At 50.4% G+C, this 18266-nt stretch overlaps 1 protein-coding gene across 2 annotated transcripts; it reads left to right on the forward strand.

The window, feature by feature from the left end:
* The first annotated feature begins 4510 nt into the window (after positions 1 to 4510).
* CHIT1 (chitinase 1) lies at positions 4511 to 16822 on the forward strand. 2 transcript variants are annotated; one of them, XM_008060460.1, is made up of 11 exons: positions 4511 to 4631; positions 5643 to 5672; positions 8169 to 8370; positions 8931 to 8987; positions 10360 to 10525; positions 10760 to 10884; positions 11670 to 11793; positions 13748 to 13933; positions 14257 to 14370; positions 15630 to 15756; positions 16313 to 16822. In XM_008060460.1, the coding sequence occupies exons 1-11, from the start codon at positions 4607 to 4609 to the stop codon at positions 16555 to 16557; spliced, it is 1401 nt and encodes a 466-aa protein (XP_008058651.1). In that variant the 5' UTR covers positions 4511 to 4606; the 3' UTR covers positions 16558 to 16822. The 2 variants fall into 2 exon arrangements, with proteins under 2 accessions (XP_008058651.1, XP_008058652.1); XM_008060461.1 differs by lacking the exon at positions 8931 to 8987.
* The last annotated feature ends 1444 nt before the right edge of the window (positions 16823 to 18266 follow it).

Genomic DNA, 18266 nt, shown 5'->3' on the forward strand with positions numbered 1-18266 from the left:
AAATAAATGAATAAAAGAGTGCAACGAATAGGCATATTAATTTTTTTTAATTTAATTGTGGTAAAGACACTAAACATGAGTCCTATCCTCTTAAATTTTAAGTTTACCATACAATACAGTTGACTACAGGAGCACTATTGTACAACAGATCTCCAGAGCTTACTCTTGCTTGACAGACACTCACACCCATTGATTATATAAAGTATAAAGTAACATTTGAGAATAGAAGTAATGAACGCTCATGGTTAATGGTCAGAACAAATCATTTGAGGTTAGAAAGTCAGGATCCCTGGCAACTGCCCACTCGAATTTCTCTGAGTTCCTTCTTCCTGTTTGTTTTGGTTGTTCATGTGGGAACTCTTTCCTTGGATATCTGATGTTTGGTTCCGTATGCAGTAGTGAGGCATCAAAAGCTGACTGGAAGCTCTGGGGGCTTGGTTAGCTTCTTCTTCTCTGAGGAACCCACCTTAGGGTGATGGAGAGGGATATGGCTGTTCTGCAGGGGGTCCCCAAATGTCTTCTGAGCTTTGGTAGCTTGAGGTTTGGTAACTTTTCTCTTAGGCTAGTCAGTTTTCCTTGAGATAAACATTTCAATCCTCTGCTTAGGGCCCTGGGAGGCTAGTAGAGGGAAAGGCTGGTATATCTGAGCATTCCATATACAGACTTTAATTTAATTCTCCAGTCCTTTGTCTCAGTCTTCAGCCTATATCCTTCCCCCAACACCAGCCCCCACTCCACCCTCTGCTGGGTCTACACTCACTCTAGTTTGTCCCTGTATTTAATGGGGATGAAGAAAAAGATCTAGGGGTCCAACAGGTCACCCACACTTACTGTTGTCAGTTTTGGCCCACTTGGCAGCTTTCTGCTGACTCCTGCACCCTTGCAGGGTTTTTGGCATGAGTCCCTTTGATTCCCAGGGGCTTCCCCACCCGCAGTCTAAGATTTCAGCTTGTTTGGTTCTGCTAAGCCAGTTTCACTTGTTCATTCTGCTTTCATCATCCAAACACGTGTTGACGTCTCTCATTTATTTCAGTCCCCTCTTCTGTTTACTTTGTCTTACTGGGTTTATACCACTTTATTCCTTTAACTGCTACGTCAAGGGATTTCAGAAAAGAGTAAACATGTGTTCAATCTGCTATGGGCAATGGGCACACCTCAATTTTTTCCTTTTACAATATATTGAGGACATCTCTGTTTCTTTTTATTGGGATATAGAATTCTAGGCTCCAATGGGCCACATGTTAACCAGTTTTAGGTTTATACTATTTTAAGAAATGAAAAAATGAACATTATTATTGTACATCAATAATTATGTTTCAGTGCTGCTTTGTGTGGTTAAAAACTTTAAAAATCATGTGTAGAAATAAAGAAAGAAGGGGAAAAGAGAGGGAGAGAGAGAATGAGAGAAGGAGGGAACAGGAGGAAAGGAGCCCCGACAGAATGCCAGGCTTCTGAAGCAGGCAGGTGGGAGAGGGCTGGGGTGGGGGCGGTGGCATCTGAATGGCTGTACTTCAAGTCCTGGCCCACATTCACCACCGAGGCCGGACCCTCCCCTTCTAGTTCTGGTATCCACTAATGCCAACTGCCTTGGGCTCAAACCTGCTATTGGAAAGAGAAGCAGCTTCCCCTGGGATATGGTCCACTGGAAACAGGAAGCAGGCTGACATTTAGATGGGCAAAGCCAAGACCTGCATGACCAGAGAGGATTCAATGTGCCCTCTGTCCTCAGAGAGTGCCCACCACAGCCAGCGGCCACTAGCCCCACCCCTGCCTGGTATTCAGGACCATCGAAAGGAAGAACCTGGAAGTCTCCATCACAGTTCTGGCAGGTTTGAAAATCCCCTTCCCTTGGCTGCAACGTGGGGAGAATGGTTCCTGCTAACAGCAAGAGATTTTAAGTGGCAGTTTGCCCTTCTCACAACAACCAGCGATTCACAAAGCACTTGACATTGAGTTGTGAGGGCTACTGAAGAAATAGCCTTCAATAATCAACTCACCCCACAGATATTTATTGAGGCCTCTTCTTGACGCTGGCCCCTGGCTGTTGGGCACAGTAACGGACAGACAGACATGGCCCTGCTCTTGGGACTTCCAGTCTAGGGAGAGCAACACACGTTAAATACACAAGCTCACCAAATAAATAAATAATTGCAAGTCAGAATAAAGGCCAGGGAAGGGAAAAAAACTTGTCCTCTGCTTTGAGAGAGAGCAGCAGGAGTGACCTGCCATGGAGAGGAAAACAGTCAGGGGGAGGCCTCCTGAGGAGGTGACGGCAGCATGAGAAGGAGAAAGAAAACATACTCCAGGCAGAGGGGGCAGGCTGTGCCAAGACCTTGAGGTGGGGAAGGTCTTGACACACTCGTGTTCATGAAACAGGACTGGAGTACTCAGGGCGTACTGAGCAGAATGTGGCTGGAAGGCGGGTGGAAACTGGCTGACTGTCTTCTCCTACGATCCTCGTGGTCACTCTCCATACTTCCCTTCTGACACCAGAGGCACGGGAGCTTCTCCCACATGCCAGGCAATTCTCCAGCAGACTTCAACAGGGTGTCCTATAATTTAATTCAACTCCAACACCATCTTCCAGGAGTTAAAGTCAGATCCCACAGGTTGAAGGCTCAGCCTACAAGACCTCTCCCACTTTGGATGTCCCGGGTTGTGACCTGTGCATCTGACCAGCCAGAATTGAGGTTCCTGCAACCCCCTCCTCAGGTTCGATAATTTGTTAGGACTGCTCACCAAAACCCAGGGAAACACTTCACTTATTCTTTGTAAAGCATATTACAAATGATACAGATGAACAATGGGAGAGCTGCATTGGGTGAGGCATATGGGAAGGTGCACGGTGCTTCCATGCCCTCTCTGGGGCACACAACATCCTAGACACCTCCATGATTCAGCAACCCGGAAGCTCTTCAGCCCTGTAGTTTGTGGATTTTTATGGAGGCTTCCTCATTTAAGCATGATCAATTATTAACTCAATCTTTATCCCCTCCCTTCTTCTCTGAGGATAGCGGGTGGAACTAAATGCTTCAAGCTTCTAGCCATGGCATGGTCTTTCTGGTGACCAGTCCCTCTCCAGGAGCCCACCAAGAGTCATCTTACCAGAACAAAAGACACTCCTAGTACCCAGGAAATTCCAAGTGATTAGAAGGGTCAAAGACAAAATAATCAGAACAAAAGACGCACCTAGAACCCCTGTCACTCAAGACGCTTCAAGGGTTTTGAGATGTCTGTGCCAGAAATGGGGGGCAGAGACCAAATATATATTTATTCTGCTGGGTTTTTTGTTTGCTTGTTTGTTTTTGAGCCGAGGTCTCACTCTGTTGCCCAGGCTGGAGTGCAGTGGCATCACCCCAGCTCACTGCAGCTTCGATCTCCTGGAATCAAGGGATCCTTCCACCTCAGTCTCCCCAGTAGCTAGGACTACAGGGTGCACCACCACATCCAGCTAATTTTTTTGTAGAGATGAGATCTCAGTATGTTGTCCAAGCTGGTCTCAAACTCCTGGGCTCAAGCGATCCTTCTGCCTCGGCCTCCCAAAGTGCTGGGATTACTGGTGTGAGCCACCATGTCCAGCCTTTTATAGCCTTGGCCAATTCTATGAATCAGACATTTTCCTAATTTCTATTTCTAATGGGTTATTGCTAATATGGAGAAAAGCTATTAATTTTTGTATATTTACTTTAAATCCAGCTATCTTACCAAACTGTTATTATTGCTGGTCCTAGAGTCTAGAAAACCTAGGCATTCAAATCTATCTACAATTATTGGCAATTATATTATTCATTTATGGACCAGATTCTGCCCTAGAGCCTTGGGAGAAAGGGTGGCTCTGCTAACACCTTGATTTGAGGCTTCCGTCCTCCAGACCTATGAGAGAACACATTTCTGCTGTTTAAGTCACCCAGTTTGTGGCTATTTGTTACAGCAGCCCTAGGAAATGAGTAAAGGTGGCTGTGATTTTTTCATAAAAAACAGACAAGTAAAAACTATTACCAAATTCACAGTCACTATTTATCGTTGTAAATTTCTCTCAATGAACATAAAAAGATTACTATTATGTGGGTATAATACATATATATCTGTCATGAAAAATGCATTATATTTGCAACCCCATTATCTTACAGATGGGAAGACTGAATTCGAGAGAGGGCAGTGAAGAAGCGAGGGAGCTGGTCTGGAGTCAGCTGCCTTGACTCGTGAGTCATTTCTCTTCCTCCAAAGCTTCATTTAATCTGGGGCTGCTCCTGGCCCTCCCCACCCACTCAAAGAACTTCCGAGTCATGCTCCTCCAGCAGGAAGTTCAGAGACACTTCCTGTTTTCCTTGCTCTGCCTCCTGGTTTGGCAACACTGAGAGCCCCGTTTTCACCTTGTGATTGTTCCAGAGAAGCAAGAATTGCTAAAGGCCATTGTGTCAAGTTTGCCCAATCCGTGCTACTTGACATCTTACCCCTCCCCATCCCACCCCCAGCCCCCCTCTTCCCTCTGTCCCCCTGGTTTCAAAATTCCTGGCCAGGGTGGGACAGGGCAACCAGATAAGAGCAGGGCAGGACCTGAAAAGGTGGTTTGCGTGGGGCTGGAGCCTGCCACTGAGCCAGCAGCATGGCGTGGTCCGTGGCCTGGACAAGTGAGTGGGCACTGGTAGGGAGAGTGGGCCGAACCCTGGGAGCTGTGGGGAGTGGGATGTGCATGTTTGTGGCCCTTACTGCAGTTTGCCATTCCATCCCTCCCCTGCCTCCTGGCTTGATTGATTACCTTTTCTGTGGGTTGCTTGTGGGCTCTTTCAGCCCAAGGGCCTTTGTGTTGCAAGGAAAGGCTTTTCTCAACAGGCTGAGGATGACTTTCCTTTTTCTTTTCTAAAAGCCCAGTCAATAAGACCTCTGCATTGAGTCTTTTTGTCTTCCCCATGTTCTTAGGTCTTTACTTTTGGCCTTATCTAAGAAGTACCCACTGCCAAGAGGTTTCTCCCCAACCCCATGTTGGTTATCCTGCAGGGGGGCAGCCCGGGGGCCACGACGCTGGCTGTCCTTGCTAATTTTCATGCAGGCTGTATTAGGATAACAATAATAATCGAGGGTCCCCAGGTGGAAGAAATCTCTTTGAAGGAGTTCTACTGAGACCTAGGTCTCCAAGGATGTTGGTAGCACAGCCAGGCAGTAGGAACGCTGCAGGAAGTCTTTATGAGGGCGAAGACAGCACAGGTGTGGGACCCTCACCAGAAGATGGGATCCCTCCATCTAGCCCTTTCAGAGCTGTTCTTTCTAGCCCCAGGTTGGGTTTTCTTCTTGCCCCAAAGAGAAGCTTTCTGTCTGAATAACTCACAAGTCAGTTTTTCCACAATCTTCCTAAATCCACACCACCTTCTACTGAGGCCCTAGAGAGAGTGATGCCTCAGCCCATGAATCTTTCCATCGGTTCCTGGGGCCAGCCCAGGCTGGGAAGGGGCTCCTGCTGTGTGGCCTGGGTGAAAGGATAGACACAGTGCCCTTCGGGTCCCTTCTGGAAGGAGAAAACTTGATTTTATGAAATCAGCCCTCCTTGACCACCCGCAGCTCCTGCACTTCCATAGGCTGTGGGCCTGGGAAGATGACCGGGACGTCATGCGTAACCAGATCTTCTCTCTCTCTCGTTGCTTCAGGTTTCATGGTTCTGCTGATGATCCAATGGGGTAAGTGGCATCTCTCTTGAAGATAGCCCTTGGCTCCTCAGCTCCTTCCCTGGGCTCTGCTACATTCCCCCACATCCCTCCCTGACCCTCAACCCCACACACACCTAGAGCTCTTGCCAGATTTCAGCGGGGACTCTCCTCCAAAGCTCAGCTCCTTGTAAGTGTCTTTGACCCCTTAGCAGCCCTGCTGTTCCTTCTCCCAGGAAGGTTCCTGCCCCTTATCTACCAGCTGAGCTCCTGCACATCCGCAGAGCCAGCTTTCATGTCAGCATCTCTCAGGTCTTCCCCGAGAGCACCTACTCCCACCTCTGGGTCCTCGCAGCACCTGAGTGCATTTTACAGTATTAGACAATCATGACTGGTGTAGGTGTCTCCTCCCACTAGACTCTGAGCTACTGAGGTGAGGAACCTAAATCTTATCCAGCTCTTTGTCCCCAGCCGCTCAGCTCAGCAAGGACCCACTTGCTCTTGTGTCTGTTGAACTGACTGGATGGGAACTTGAGAGAGGTGGGGGGGCTCCTTCTTATGAAAATGGAACTCTCTGAAAAGAGATCTCTGGGGCTCTTCAGCAACTCAGATCCCTGGGTCCCCCTCCCATCCTACCCCACTCCCTGGGCATCAGCACCCCTGGGAATGCCGACTCCTCAGACCCCGGTCCTGTGGCTGCTCCCCTTCTTTCTGGGCTGTGGCACTGGACGTACATTTCCCCTCTTGGTCTCACAGAAAGGAAGAACAGGGACCACAGAAATAGCAAGTGTGGGAAAGACGGAAGGGTTGACAATTTCTCAGAAGTTCTTAGTGCAGGCCGCTTCTGGGCTTCACTGAAGTATGGTAACCATAATAGGACTTTGCATGGACTAAGGATAAGTGTACAAGCACGTAGGACAGAGCTATACTGAGTAACATTTTTCTAAGTGTTTTATGAATATGAACTTTTAGCCCACACATCATGTGAGGTGCAACTTCACAGAGGAGGAAGCCAAGCTACACAGCTGGTAAGCTACAGAGCTGGGATTTCAACCCAGGCACCAATGTCTGGAGTCCCTGCTTTATTTTCTCCATAGTACAAAAATCCATGCACAGTATTTAATATGTTACAACATGGTATGATAAAGAGCCTCATGGCTCCTTCCTAGATGGTCAGGGATGTGTTCTCTGGGTCAGTCCCCTCCTTTCTCCTTTTGCTTTGGCGAGTTCACCGATCCGCCTGCATCACGACACTCCCAGCCCCACCAGCAAGCTCCATTTCTAGGTGCCCTCTGGTCAAGGTCAGTGACTATGCATGTACCCAGGTTTAGCCCTTTGCACTCCTGGGTTCCAGTTGAGGTCTGCCTGAGCTTTCTCTTCCTGAAACCCTCCTATAGCAACTTGGGCACCCTTCTACCTCTGTCACCCTCTCCCTGGCCCTGTGGGGGCTGGAGGAAGAGCAGAGAGACCCTCCCTGTCTGGGCAAAGGAAGCCAGCCACAGATATGCTCCAGCCCAAGCTCACCATTCCACCAAGACCCTGGTGTAAAATGTCAGCCTGTACAAACCACATCATGACAGAATGGCAGACTGGAAGAGACCCCAGAGACCACACAGTCATTTTCGGATGGGGCTGGGACTAAGAAGAGATGGGCCCAAAGTCTGTTTTTGGCAGATGCGAAAATGGAGGCTAGTATTTTTGCTTCCTTGAGTCCTGGTCAACCCAGCACAGGTCTGACTTCAGCAGGAGCCATCACCACCAGACCCTCCCTCACACACTGTAGGGGGCGCCAGAGACAAGCGGCCTTTTTCTAGATAAAGCTCTTAGAATCTTAGCAGTGATATTGATAAACATAGATTCTCTACAAGGGATAACAAGTAAATGCAAATTGCTTTAATGCAACACTAAAGAAAACATAAACTAGGGCCTGTAACTGGGACCTTTTCTCTGCTACTTCTCTATTTGCATTTTAATTAACATTCTGAAGTATTCTAAGCCATGTTTCAGAAGTTCTGCCTCCCTTCCTTCAACAGATGGGCATGCCATGTGTAATTCTCTCTGGGCCTTATGTCAGGCTGCCTGGGACTGCCTTCTCTGAGGTCCAGAGCCTGGAGAGGAGAGTCTATCCCCTGGGGGTTAGGGCTCTGAGCCCAGCAACTTTCAAGGATGTCAAGGGGTCAGAAGACTTGGGACCTAGCCCCTCTGCTCTGCCCTCGTAGCAGCTGTGCTTACTGGGACAGGTCCCAAGCTGGTGGGCCTCAGTTTTCTTATTAATAAAATGAGGATTGTGACAATGGTCCTGCCCACTCACGGGTGCTCTGAGGACCCCATAGCTGGCCTCTGAAAATGCTTTCCTAACTGCGAGGTTCTATCCAAACAAAAGCAAATACCATTTCTGGCTGTCAGGTCTCTGACTTATTCCAGGTGTATAGATGGTCACTAAGGGCACCACCTGCCTGAGAGATGCAGGGCACCAGTCCCCAGAAGGCCCTTCTGACAGCCATTTCTGTCTTTGTCCCAATGGGCCAGGCTCTGCTACAAAACTGGTCTGCTACTTCACCAACTGGGCTCAGTACAGACAAGAGGCGGCTCGCTTCCTGCCCAAGGATGTGGACCCCAACCTTTGCACCCACCTCATCTACGCCTTTGCCGGCATGAACAATCACCAACTCAACACCATCGAGTGGAATGATGAGGTTCTCTACCAGGAGTTCAACGGCCTGAAGAGGACGTGAGCCACAGTAGAGGAAGGGGGACGGGAAATGGAGGGGACACGTGTCTCCTCTCAGCCTGAAGCTTTCCCCAGTGCACAGTATTGCCACAGACCCACTGTGTGGCTTGGGGCAAGTTGTATCACCTCTCTGTGCTTAATGAAAGAGGTGGGGGTAGACTGAGAGATCCTAAAGGGCTCTCCTCGTTTAGGTCTACAAGGGATCAGGATAGTGAGATTCATTCTGTTTCCCAAGATGCTCTTTTTCATTCTGAGATCCATTCATCCTTCAACTCAAGCCGCCTTCACAAGGCCTCTTAAGACCCGCCCTAACGGCTTGCTTCCTGAATCTCTTATGTTTGCACACACAGAGGTGTCTCCTTAGTGAGACAGGAGGTCCTTGAAGTCAGGAACATGTATTTTTTTTCCCCACCTACAGCTGTCTCCAGAGTCTGGACACTGGTCCTGCACATAGGCATTTTTATACACCCTCAGCCCTATTCCCTACTCACCCCACTATCCCATCAAGGAGCCCTGGGAGCTGACAGGGTAAATGCTGGCATGGCTCTTGTCTTCCCCAGGAATCCCAAGCTGAAGACTCTGTTAGCCATCGGGGGCTGGAACTTCGGCACTCAGAAGTGAGTTGACTGTGTGCAGCTGGGTAGTAGGGCCCTTGAATGGGGACCGGGTACAGTGGCCAGAGAGAGCCCTGGTAGGGGAGTTGGGGCCAGGCTGAGGTGTGGTGGGGTGAAGGGAACTGAACTCTGGGGACTGGCTTTCCTTCTGGGTTCTTGGTGCCCCATCAGGAAGACAGTGCAGGGCAGTGCAGTGGGCTTAGCTCCAGGCTCTTGTAGATCCAGTCTTGCCAGAAGTACAAGCTCTATACACAACTCAGAGAGCTCTGACCTTCCCAGGCCTCTGTCTCTTCCTCTATGAAATGGGAAGAGGGAAGGTCTTCACTAACCCTAGATAATATATAGTGTCTACGTTTCCTGAACTCTAAAGGAGGACATACTATCTGAGAAATAATTTTTGTTCCACTCCTGGGTGTAAAATGTAGCCTGTGAGATTGAACTTGGATGCCAAAATATTGGTATTTCTGGAACACTTTTGATAATTTACGGAGATAATGGAATAGAGTATTTGGAACTATGTGCTTCCTAGAAACTCCAGAATATATGGTTCCCAAAGCTCTAAACAGTCTTTTTAAACCTTTTTTGGAACATGAACCCTTCTGAGAATCTGAAAGCTGTGACTCATCTTCTTAAAATAATGCTCATATACAGATTTTGTATTGAAATGCAGAGGTTTCTAGCCTGATGTTCCCAAGTATGTGGGCCCCACTTAAGAACTATTGCTATTAATTAAATTATAAGTTAATAAGATCAGTTTATAAAGAACTTAAGACATACCCCCCCACCCTCACCCCAGAAGTCCAGGGCTTCTTATATGGCCACTGAGGAAGGGAGACGGGGAGAGGTGGCTCCTGGGGCAGCTTGGGGCTTTGAAGAGCTCTGGGCTGGTAACAGAAATAATAGCACACAGCACTCTACAAATGTGAGTCTGGGGAAAGAGGACCAGGTTAACCTGACAGGAAACTAAAGTAGCGAGCTCCCAGGTCACCCAGATCTTTGCTGACCTTGCTGTCATCCTCTTATTGTTTAAAACCTCCATGCCAGGGGTGGAGGCCTGAAGGCTATGTCTGATTCAGGGTGGGACAATTCAGGGACATGGTTGTAAGCTTCTGGAAGGAATTTTGGGAAGCATGGCTCCTAGGGAGTCAGTGGGCTCCTGGTGATGCCAATGTTTGGGCATGGAAAGTGCTTCTTATCCAGGCCAGTAACTCACTAGCCAGTATCCCAGCAACCTCTGAAGCAGCCCTCTCAGTGCCACTCCTGGTCTAGGCACAGGAAAGCCGATATTGCGAGTGATTTCTCGCTTGCCTCTGAGCAAGAGTGTGGCCTCTCGCCCGTCCAAGGCAGAACCATATGCCTTTTTATCACTTCACAGGTTCACTGATATGGTGGCCTCGGCCAACAATCGTCAGATCTTTGTCAACTCAGCCATCAAGTTTCTGCGCAAATATGGCTTTGATGGCCTTGACCTTGACTGGGAGTATCCAGGAAGCCGGGGGAGCCCTGCCATAGATAAGGAGCATTTCACAGCCCTGGTGCAGGTATGGCCAGGAGGAGTAGGGATCGCACAGCTCTGGTGCCAAGGGATCCAGAGCTGTGAACCCACAACACCCATGGGGGTGCTCTGCCCCCAGGGACAGCTGCTTCATACATTTGTACTGCACAGATCAGCCCTGTGGTCAGTTTTCAGACTCCCAAGAGTGAACGTCTACTTGGGACCTCACAGAGGCCTGCCTGGCGCCTGACTCTGTGTTTACTCTGAATTGCCCCCACAGGACTTGGCCAGCGCTTTCCAGCAGGAAGCCCAGTCCTCAAAGAAGGAACGACTCCTCTTGAGTGCAGCTGTCCCAGCTGGGCGAGGCTCCGTGGAGGCTGGATATGAGGTGGACAAAATTGCCCAGTGAGTTGTCTCAGGCAGATTTCCCGCACTCGTGCTCTCTCAGGTGGGAGAGGCCAGGGGCAGGCTGAGCTTCCCCAGGAGTAGAGCAGGCGTTCACCTGCAAGGCACCTTTGGGAAAGCCCCGCCCCACAACCAGCAAATCCTGGAAGGGTTTGCCCACTGTGAGTGCCACGCTGCTGGTTCAGATCCTTCTTTTGGGATCTTTGCCTTCTTCTCTGAGAACTAACTCTTAAAGTGAAAACACCCCTGGTAGGGGGATTGGTGGGTGGGGGAGTGAAGTCTCTCACATCTCCAAGAGAATGGGTTATCTAGCTCCTTGCTTCTCCAAGTTTGGTGTGTAGACCCGCAGCCTCCACACCCCTGGGTACTTGTTAGAAATGCAGACTCTTAGGACCCACTGTAGGTCGACTGAATAAGAGCCTTCATTTGGATGAGATTCCCCAGGTAACGTGTGTGCACACTACAGCTGGAGACGCACCTCGCTGAGGTTCCTCCAACACACCTGGAGAGCAGGTTTGCTGAGTAGAAAAGAAAGGGTCTGGGGGTGCTGAGGCAAGGCTGCCCAAGACATGAGTGCCAGCCTCAGTTTGAATGGCAACGGCCTCCAAAGGCAGCTGGCTGGGAGAGCTGTCTGTCACCTTCTTCAGAGCCACAGGCCAGCCTGCCACTCCAGCCTCTGACCCTAGGGGTCGCTCCCTGGGCCATGCCCTGTAAGAGGCAGGAGCAAGGAAGGAGGGGTCCCTCCGGTCACTTGCTCCTCATCCCCTCTTCTATACCTCCTGCAGGAGCCTGGATTTCATCAACCTTATGGCCTATGACTTTCATGGCTCTTGGGAGAGAGTCACAGGACATAACAGCCCTCTTTACAAGGGGCAGGGAGAGAGCGGTGCAGAGGCTGAACTCAACGTGGTGAGTGGCTGGAGGGGTGGGGCAGGACTGCCCTATCCAGTAAGCCCTGTCCAGTGGTCTCTTCTCTGTTGCAAGTTAGGAAAAGTCACCCCTCTGGTGAGAAGCAAGCCCTAGACACACAGTGTGGTGAGTAGAAGGCTTCTTATTTATAGGAAGAAGGCCCCCCTTCCTCAGTGCATTCAAGGCACTCAGCATGGCGAGCATAGGCTGGGAGCTCCTCAGCGGCAGAGCTTCCTCCAAAACCCACACCATTTTCTACACAGGGGTGGAGAGATCAGGCTCTGCGTGCAATATAGATGTCTGACTCACTGGCCCAAAGAGATGCACTTTATTAGTGAAGGAGCCAGAAAGTATAAAATGTTCCACTCTAGCTGACTTAGAGATATGGGCTCCTCCAAAATAAAAAGCATTTTAATTTAGGGCTTGTTGTTGTTTGCTTTAAGAGAGTAAAACAATATGGTCATTCCTGACTTTTAAATTATAGAGAGAGCTTATAAAAGGAATATATAGAATGGACATGATGGCTCATGATTGTAATCCCAGTACTCTGGGAGGCCAAGACAGGAGAATTGCTTGAGGCCAGGAGTTTGAGACCAGCCTGGGCAACATAGTGAGATTCCTCCCGTCTCTGCAACAACAACAACAACAACAACAAAAATCCAGGTGTGGTAGTGCATGCTTGTAGTCTCAGTTACTCAGAAGGCTGAGGCAGGAGGACTGCTTGAACCCAGGAGGATGAGGCTGCAGTGAGCTGTGATCACACCACTGCACTCGAACCTGGGGAATAGAGCAACTGCCGTATATAAAGTTAGGAGAGGCCCTGACTTCTGCCCTCAGGAAGGTTCAGTCTGATCAAAGATAAATGATGTCGACTGACAGAAAGAAATAAATGTAAATAGAAATAGTGAAAACTGTTCTTTACCTAAGTGCTAAGTGTGCTCAGAGTAACTCGACCTGACAAAACTAGGGTAACTGTGTGGGCAAAGTGAGCCATATTCCTGACCTGAGGAAAGAAACTTCATTAGTCATTTATCCAACATAAATACTACCTTGTGTCACAGGCCTGGGGGTTTACATCACGTAATATGTGATTGAAGCAGGTAAGGAAGCCTTTGTTCTATTTGAGCATCTACGTGTCTGACATTGTTCTAGGCATTGGGAATACAGAGAGAGATAAGATGGACCCAATTCCCTGCACTTATACTTGGGGTGAAACTTAAACAATAGCAATAATGATGATGATCATAGCTACCTTGCATTTCACTGGGCTAGACCTTTTTTTGAGTTGGAGTCTCACTCTGTCACCCACACTGGAGTGCAGTGGCACAATCATGGTTCACTACAACCTCAACGTCCTAGGCTCAGGCAATCCTCCTGCCCGGCTAATGTTTTTTATTTGTTGTAGAGACAAGTCTTGCCATGTTGCCCAGGCTCATCTTCAACTCCTGGGCTCAGGCACTCCTCTCACCTTGGCTTCCCAAAGTACTGGGATTACAGGTGTGAGCCACCGTGCCTAGCCACACTGTGCTAGACTTTATACACTCCTCATGCCCTTAGAGAGAGAGATTTTCATTATTTCCATTTTACAGACAGGAAGCCTGAGGCTCAGTGAGGTTGAATAAGTTGCTGAGTAAGGGATCTATGTCTGCTTTGTTCACGGGTACATCTGAAGCATCTGGGATAGTGCCTGGCAGACAGTGGGGCGGCAGTACATGTTGTTAAGTGAGTGGTCATCTGATTCCAAAGCTTGTGCTCTTTGGTTATCATGCCTTGCAGCTTCTTCACTGGGGCCGAGGGTCTAAGACAGGCTGTAGAGAAGATGGGGCAGGGCTGGAATACTAATAGGGGTCCTTGAAGCTCCAGCTGAGGGGTCCCTGCCTTCTTCGCTCTGTCTCTGGGTCCCCTGGAATTAGACAGCAGAGAAAATCAATCCTGTCTCCTTCTCCACTGCCAGGACGCTGCTGTGCAACTGTGGCTGCAGAAAGGGGCCCCTGCCAACAAACTGATCCTTGGCATGCCCACCTATGGACGATCCTTCACTCTGGCCTCCTCGTCAGACACCAGAGTGGGGGCCCCAGCCACAGGGTCTGGTACCCCTGGCCCCTTCACCAAGGAGGGAGGAATTCTGGCTTACTATGAGGTAGGAAAATCCATAGCCACCCTGGGTATTATGGAGGGTAGGGGCTGCCTGGGAGGGAGAGATTCCTTCTCCCACCATTTCTGAGTGAGGATGCAAGGCTCAGAATTCTGGTCAGGGGAATTCCTTCCCACCGGTGTCATCTTGCATTTATTCTTTAGGTTATACTGAGTCCAGTCTTCTAAGTCACTCAGTGCAGAATCTACAAGATTCTGCAGGCTTCCTCAGACAGGAATTTTCCAAGCTCTAGTCCCCTCCTGGCAGGGAGGGGCAGTACCTGCTGGAGCCTTCCTCCTCCTCCCCAGTGCCGCCCTCTGCTCCCACAGATCTGCTCCTGGAAAGGAGCCACTGAGCACAGAATCCAGGACCAGAAGGTGCCCTACCTCTTCCGGGACAACCAGTGGGTGGGCTTTGATGATGTGGAAAGCTTCAAAGCTAAGGTGAGGCCCAGCCCTGCTGGGAGGGGAGTGGTCCTGGGCAGCCTGGGCCTGTCGATGATGTGGAATGAGGGCATCCAGGACCCCCTCAGGTGAGTATCATTTTAAATGTCCCAACACTTCACAAATCTCCGTATGATAACATTTTTTGTCTCTACTACCTATTGACTAAAAAAAGACATTGAAAGGATTTGTATTTTACCAAATACTGCACAAATTCTACAGACACATTAAGAGGAGAAATACATATGGTGAAGCCTATGGTTTTGTTCACCCCATTGGCAGTATTTCGTGCCTGTTCAGATTATAGACCCGTTGATTGACTTATAGGATCCCCTCCCCTCCTGTCCAATACTGGTGCCCGAAGATTTAGTGCATTTATCTGTGTCCATGCCACTGTCCTCCGTGAGGTCCTTAGCTCCTGTTAAGGGATGTTGTACCTGTTCCTCCATACCTTCCACATCAGTTATCAAGTGTGGCTGACAGTGGTGGGTTTTTCTAGAGATGGAGACACAGTGCTCTGGGAGAACCAAAGGGAGAGCGTGATCTTGGCACGGGGAGATGGGAGTTTCAGAGAAGTCTGAAAGCATAGAAGGTGGGCAAAGACATATCAGGGAAGAAAGTGCAAGACGGACTCTGAGACAAAGTGTAGGCCCATGTAGCTAGACCCCTGAATGGGGTGGGTATAGAAAGGAAGGTAGGTGAGACTGGGGTCAGCAAGGGGCCCAGACCACTCTGCCCTCCAGTTGCCAGTCCCACTCCAAGCACGAGCGCTATGGCCTTCTGCAAGATTAGGGGATGGAGAAGCCCAGTCTGAGGGAACCCACAGCCATACCCTGCGGAAACCTCAGGAATCTGGTGGGGGAAGGAGGCTCTCAGGGAGGACAAAGACGTGAAGACAGAAGTAAAACTTGATTCAGATCTTTTGGGAAACTTAGTTGCTCCCTATGGTAACTGAACTTGACCAGCAGATAATACCTCAAATAAAGCAGCTCAGCCTAGAAATGACCCAGATGTGAAGGCACCCAGTTAGGGAGAGGCACACACTCCACATGATTTCTCCCCCTCCCCCGCTCCCACCCCAGGCCATGCTTATGTCAGCAAGGGGACTACACATGGCTGATGGCCAGCTGGGATCAGGACTCAGCCATGCAGGCTCCCTGTCCAGGGCTCTCTGCAGAAGCTCCAACTGCCCACAGGCCTGTCCACACAAGGAAGTCAGGCTCACCCGGGGTCCTCGACTGCATCTCCTCCCTGTGTAGGTCAGTTACCTGAAGCAGAAGGGACTGGGCGGGGCCATGGTCTGGACCCTGGACTTGGACGACTTCGCTGGCGTCTCCTGCAGCCAGGGCCGCTACCCGCTCATCCAGACGCTGCGGCGGGAGCTGAGTGAGTCAGGGGCCAGAACCTAGGGGTGGGATTTGGAGATGGGGTACAGACACACCCCAGCCCCCAACAAGCCATAGGTCTTGGGTCCTTCTGAGGAAATAATTTTGCCCCAATACTGTAATTTCCCAAGTTTCATGCACCCCCATGAGCTAAGGAAACTGTGGAAACCCTCCTCCTTCCACGCTCTTCTCTTCCTGGCTGTAGCAATGTCTGCCAGGGTGTTGTAAGCATGGCTTCCCCCTCCAGAGGGTCCTCGGCCTGGGTGCAGCAGCTTGCTCCATCTAGCAGGGAGAAAGCTGACATGCAGCCTGCGATGTGGGTCCCCTAGCTCCCTTCGCGTTTGTGGTTGGGTTTGCGGGTGGTACATGGCCATCAGCTGCCTGTTAGATGTGTAACCAGGTGTCCGTGGCACTGTGTTCCTGCTGTTGTGGCTGTTGTCTGGCTGTGCTCTGCCGGGCACAGGGTGTTGGGCTGCCTGTGGCTGCTGTCTGTGTGCTTGGCCTGAGGGTTTAGGAGCCCTTGGGAAGGTTTGGTTGAATCTTCAGTGTCTTCCTAGGTCTTCCGTACGTACCTTCAGGACCCTCAGAGCCTGAAGTTCCAGCACCGGGTCAGCCCTCTGAACCTGAGCATGGCCCCAGCCCTGGACAGGACACCTTTTGCCAGGGCAAAGCTGATGGGCTCTACCCTAACCCCGGGCAACGGTCTAGCTACTACAGCTGTGCAGGGGGCCGGCTGTTCCAGCAGAGTTGCCCAACAGGCCTGGTGTTCAGCTCCTCCTGCAAATGCTGTACTTGGAGTTGAGTCCCCAAGGCTCCTCCAGCCCCAGCCCCGAGGCGGGGCCTGGGTCGCTCCCCAGCAGGCCTCCCCCACTTTCCCTGGGGCTGCCAGTCTGGATCTTCTCTGCAGTCTTTCCATATCCCGGCTTTCTGCTCTCTGCCTTGCCTTCCTTTTTTCTGGGTCTCCTGGGCTGCCTTTTTCATTTGCAAAATAAATCTTTGTTTTGTACCACTCTGGCAGCTGTGATGACTTAAGAGGTTCTCTAAGCTTGTACGTTTGGCTCCAAAACTACCCTGGGGAACTGAGGGGGGTGGGCCTGGCATAAGACATGCACAGGTCAGAACCGAGGGAAGGTGATCTGTTTAGTAGGCGCCACACCCTAGCTAGGTCTCGCCTCAGTGAGTCCACATTCCAACAGACAGCTTCCTGGGCACAGGTGAGGGCATCCGGAGCATGGCCCCGGGTGTGTGACACATTCGTTGGTCATTGGCTCAGAAGCTTTTGGATATGGGAGCTTTCCTTGCTGACCGTTACTGGGGTGTTATTCCTCAAACGCCACTAGATGGCAGCAGAGAACTATTCCCGGCCCTAAGTGCTCTGCGGGTTGCTGCTCAGCTTGACAGTAAGAATTCAGACCCCTCCCTGTTACTCAGAGCTCTCCTTGAAATAACTCCTGTCTGAGCTCTTCACCTGCCTTATCTCACCTAGTGCTCCATTCACCGGATGAGGCAGGAACAGTGATTATCCTCATTTTACAGGTATTCAAACTGAAGATTGATTTTAACCAATTCTGAGTCCAGAACCAAGGCTTGAAAGGGGCTGAGGCGGGCCAGAGAGCATGCTCACACAGAATCCTGGATAAGCGGGGGAATCTCAACGTTCCCTGCAGCTTTGGGTTGCACTTGGTCGTTCGATTTGAAGAAAATCTGCACAAAGCCTGGTGGTCCAGCCTGCCATGCACTCCAAGCTCATTTTGGTATGGGATTGGGCAGGCAGCTGGGGATGGGGAAGGTGAGAGAGGGAGGCAGTGGCCTGGCCCCGCAAAGAGGCCGCCTCCTACCCAGCACCAGACCGCCGCACCAACGCCTTCCTCACTCCTGCAGCCCGCCTGTCCACAGGCCCTCTAAAATCTGCTCTTCCTCGGTCTAGAGCGCAAACTGCTTTGGCACTGGTTTCTGTGGCTGAGGTCACAACCGGAAGGGGATGTGCCACGTCCACATCCCACTAAGAGCTCTCTAGCTGTTCAGAATGGAGTCCAGGTGGGGGGGGCGCGGCGACCGCTGGCCCGCTGCAGGCTAGCTGTGTGACTCCCGGCAGAGCAACCTTGGCTCTACTCCATCTGTTCACTCTCTAGCCAATATCATTTCCCTTACAGCACCCATTGTTGTCTGAAATGATCTTATTTGTGCATTTGCTCATTGTCAACCCCAAGGAAGCCTGGACACTAGAGAAACCCTGGTTAGGTCTCTTCATCTACTAGATAAGCACAACTCTCCCCCTGAGGGGTCAGTGAAGTAATAGATGCCTGCCCTGTGGTCAGTGATCATTCTTTTCCTCTCTTTTCTCTTCTCAGCGTCCCCCCCCCCTTTTTTTTTGAGTTGGAGTCTCACTCTATCACCCAGGCTGAAATGCAGTGGCATGCTCACGGTCACCCCAGTGTCAACCTATTGGACTCTGGTGATCCTTCCACCTCAGCCTTCCAAGTAGCTGGAACTATGGGTGCCCACTACCAT

Source organism: Carlito syrichta, unplaced genomic scaffold (genome assembly GCF_000164805.1).
Source record: "Carlito syrichta isolate Samal-C Ts95f unplaced genomic scaffold, Tarsius_syrichta-2.0.1 Scaffold304629, whole genome shotgun sequence".
NCBI lineage: Eukaryota > Metazoa > Chordata > Mammalia > Primates > Tarsiidae > Carlito > Carlito syrichta.

Excerpts from the sequence above, each read along its gene's own strand:
- CHIT1 (XM_008060460.1), top strand. The coding sequence starts at position 4,607 with ATGGCGTGGTCCGTGGCCTGGACAA. Across the intron at positions 5,673-8,168 it reads TCTGCTGATGATCCAATGGG|GCTCTGCTACAAAACTGGTC; the intron begins GTAAGTGGCATC and ends CCAATGGGCCAG. Across the intron at positions 10,885-11,669 it reads GAGGTGGACAAAATTGCCCA|GAGCCTGGATTTCATCAACC; the intron begins GTGAGTTGTCTC and ends TACCTCCTGCAG.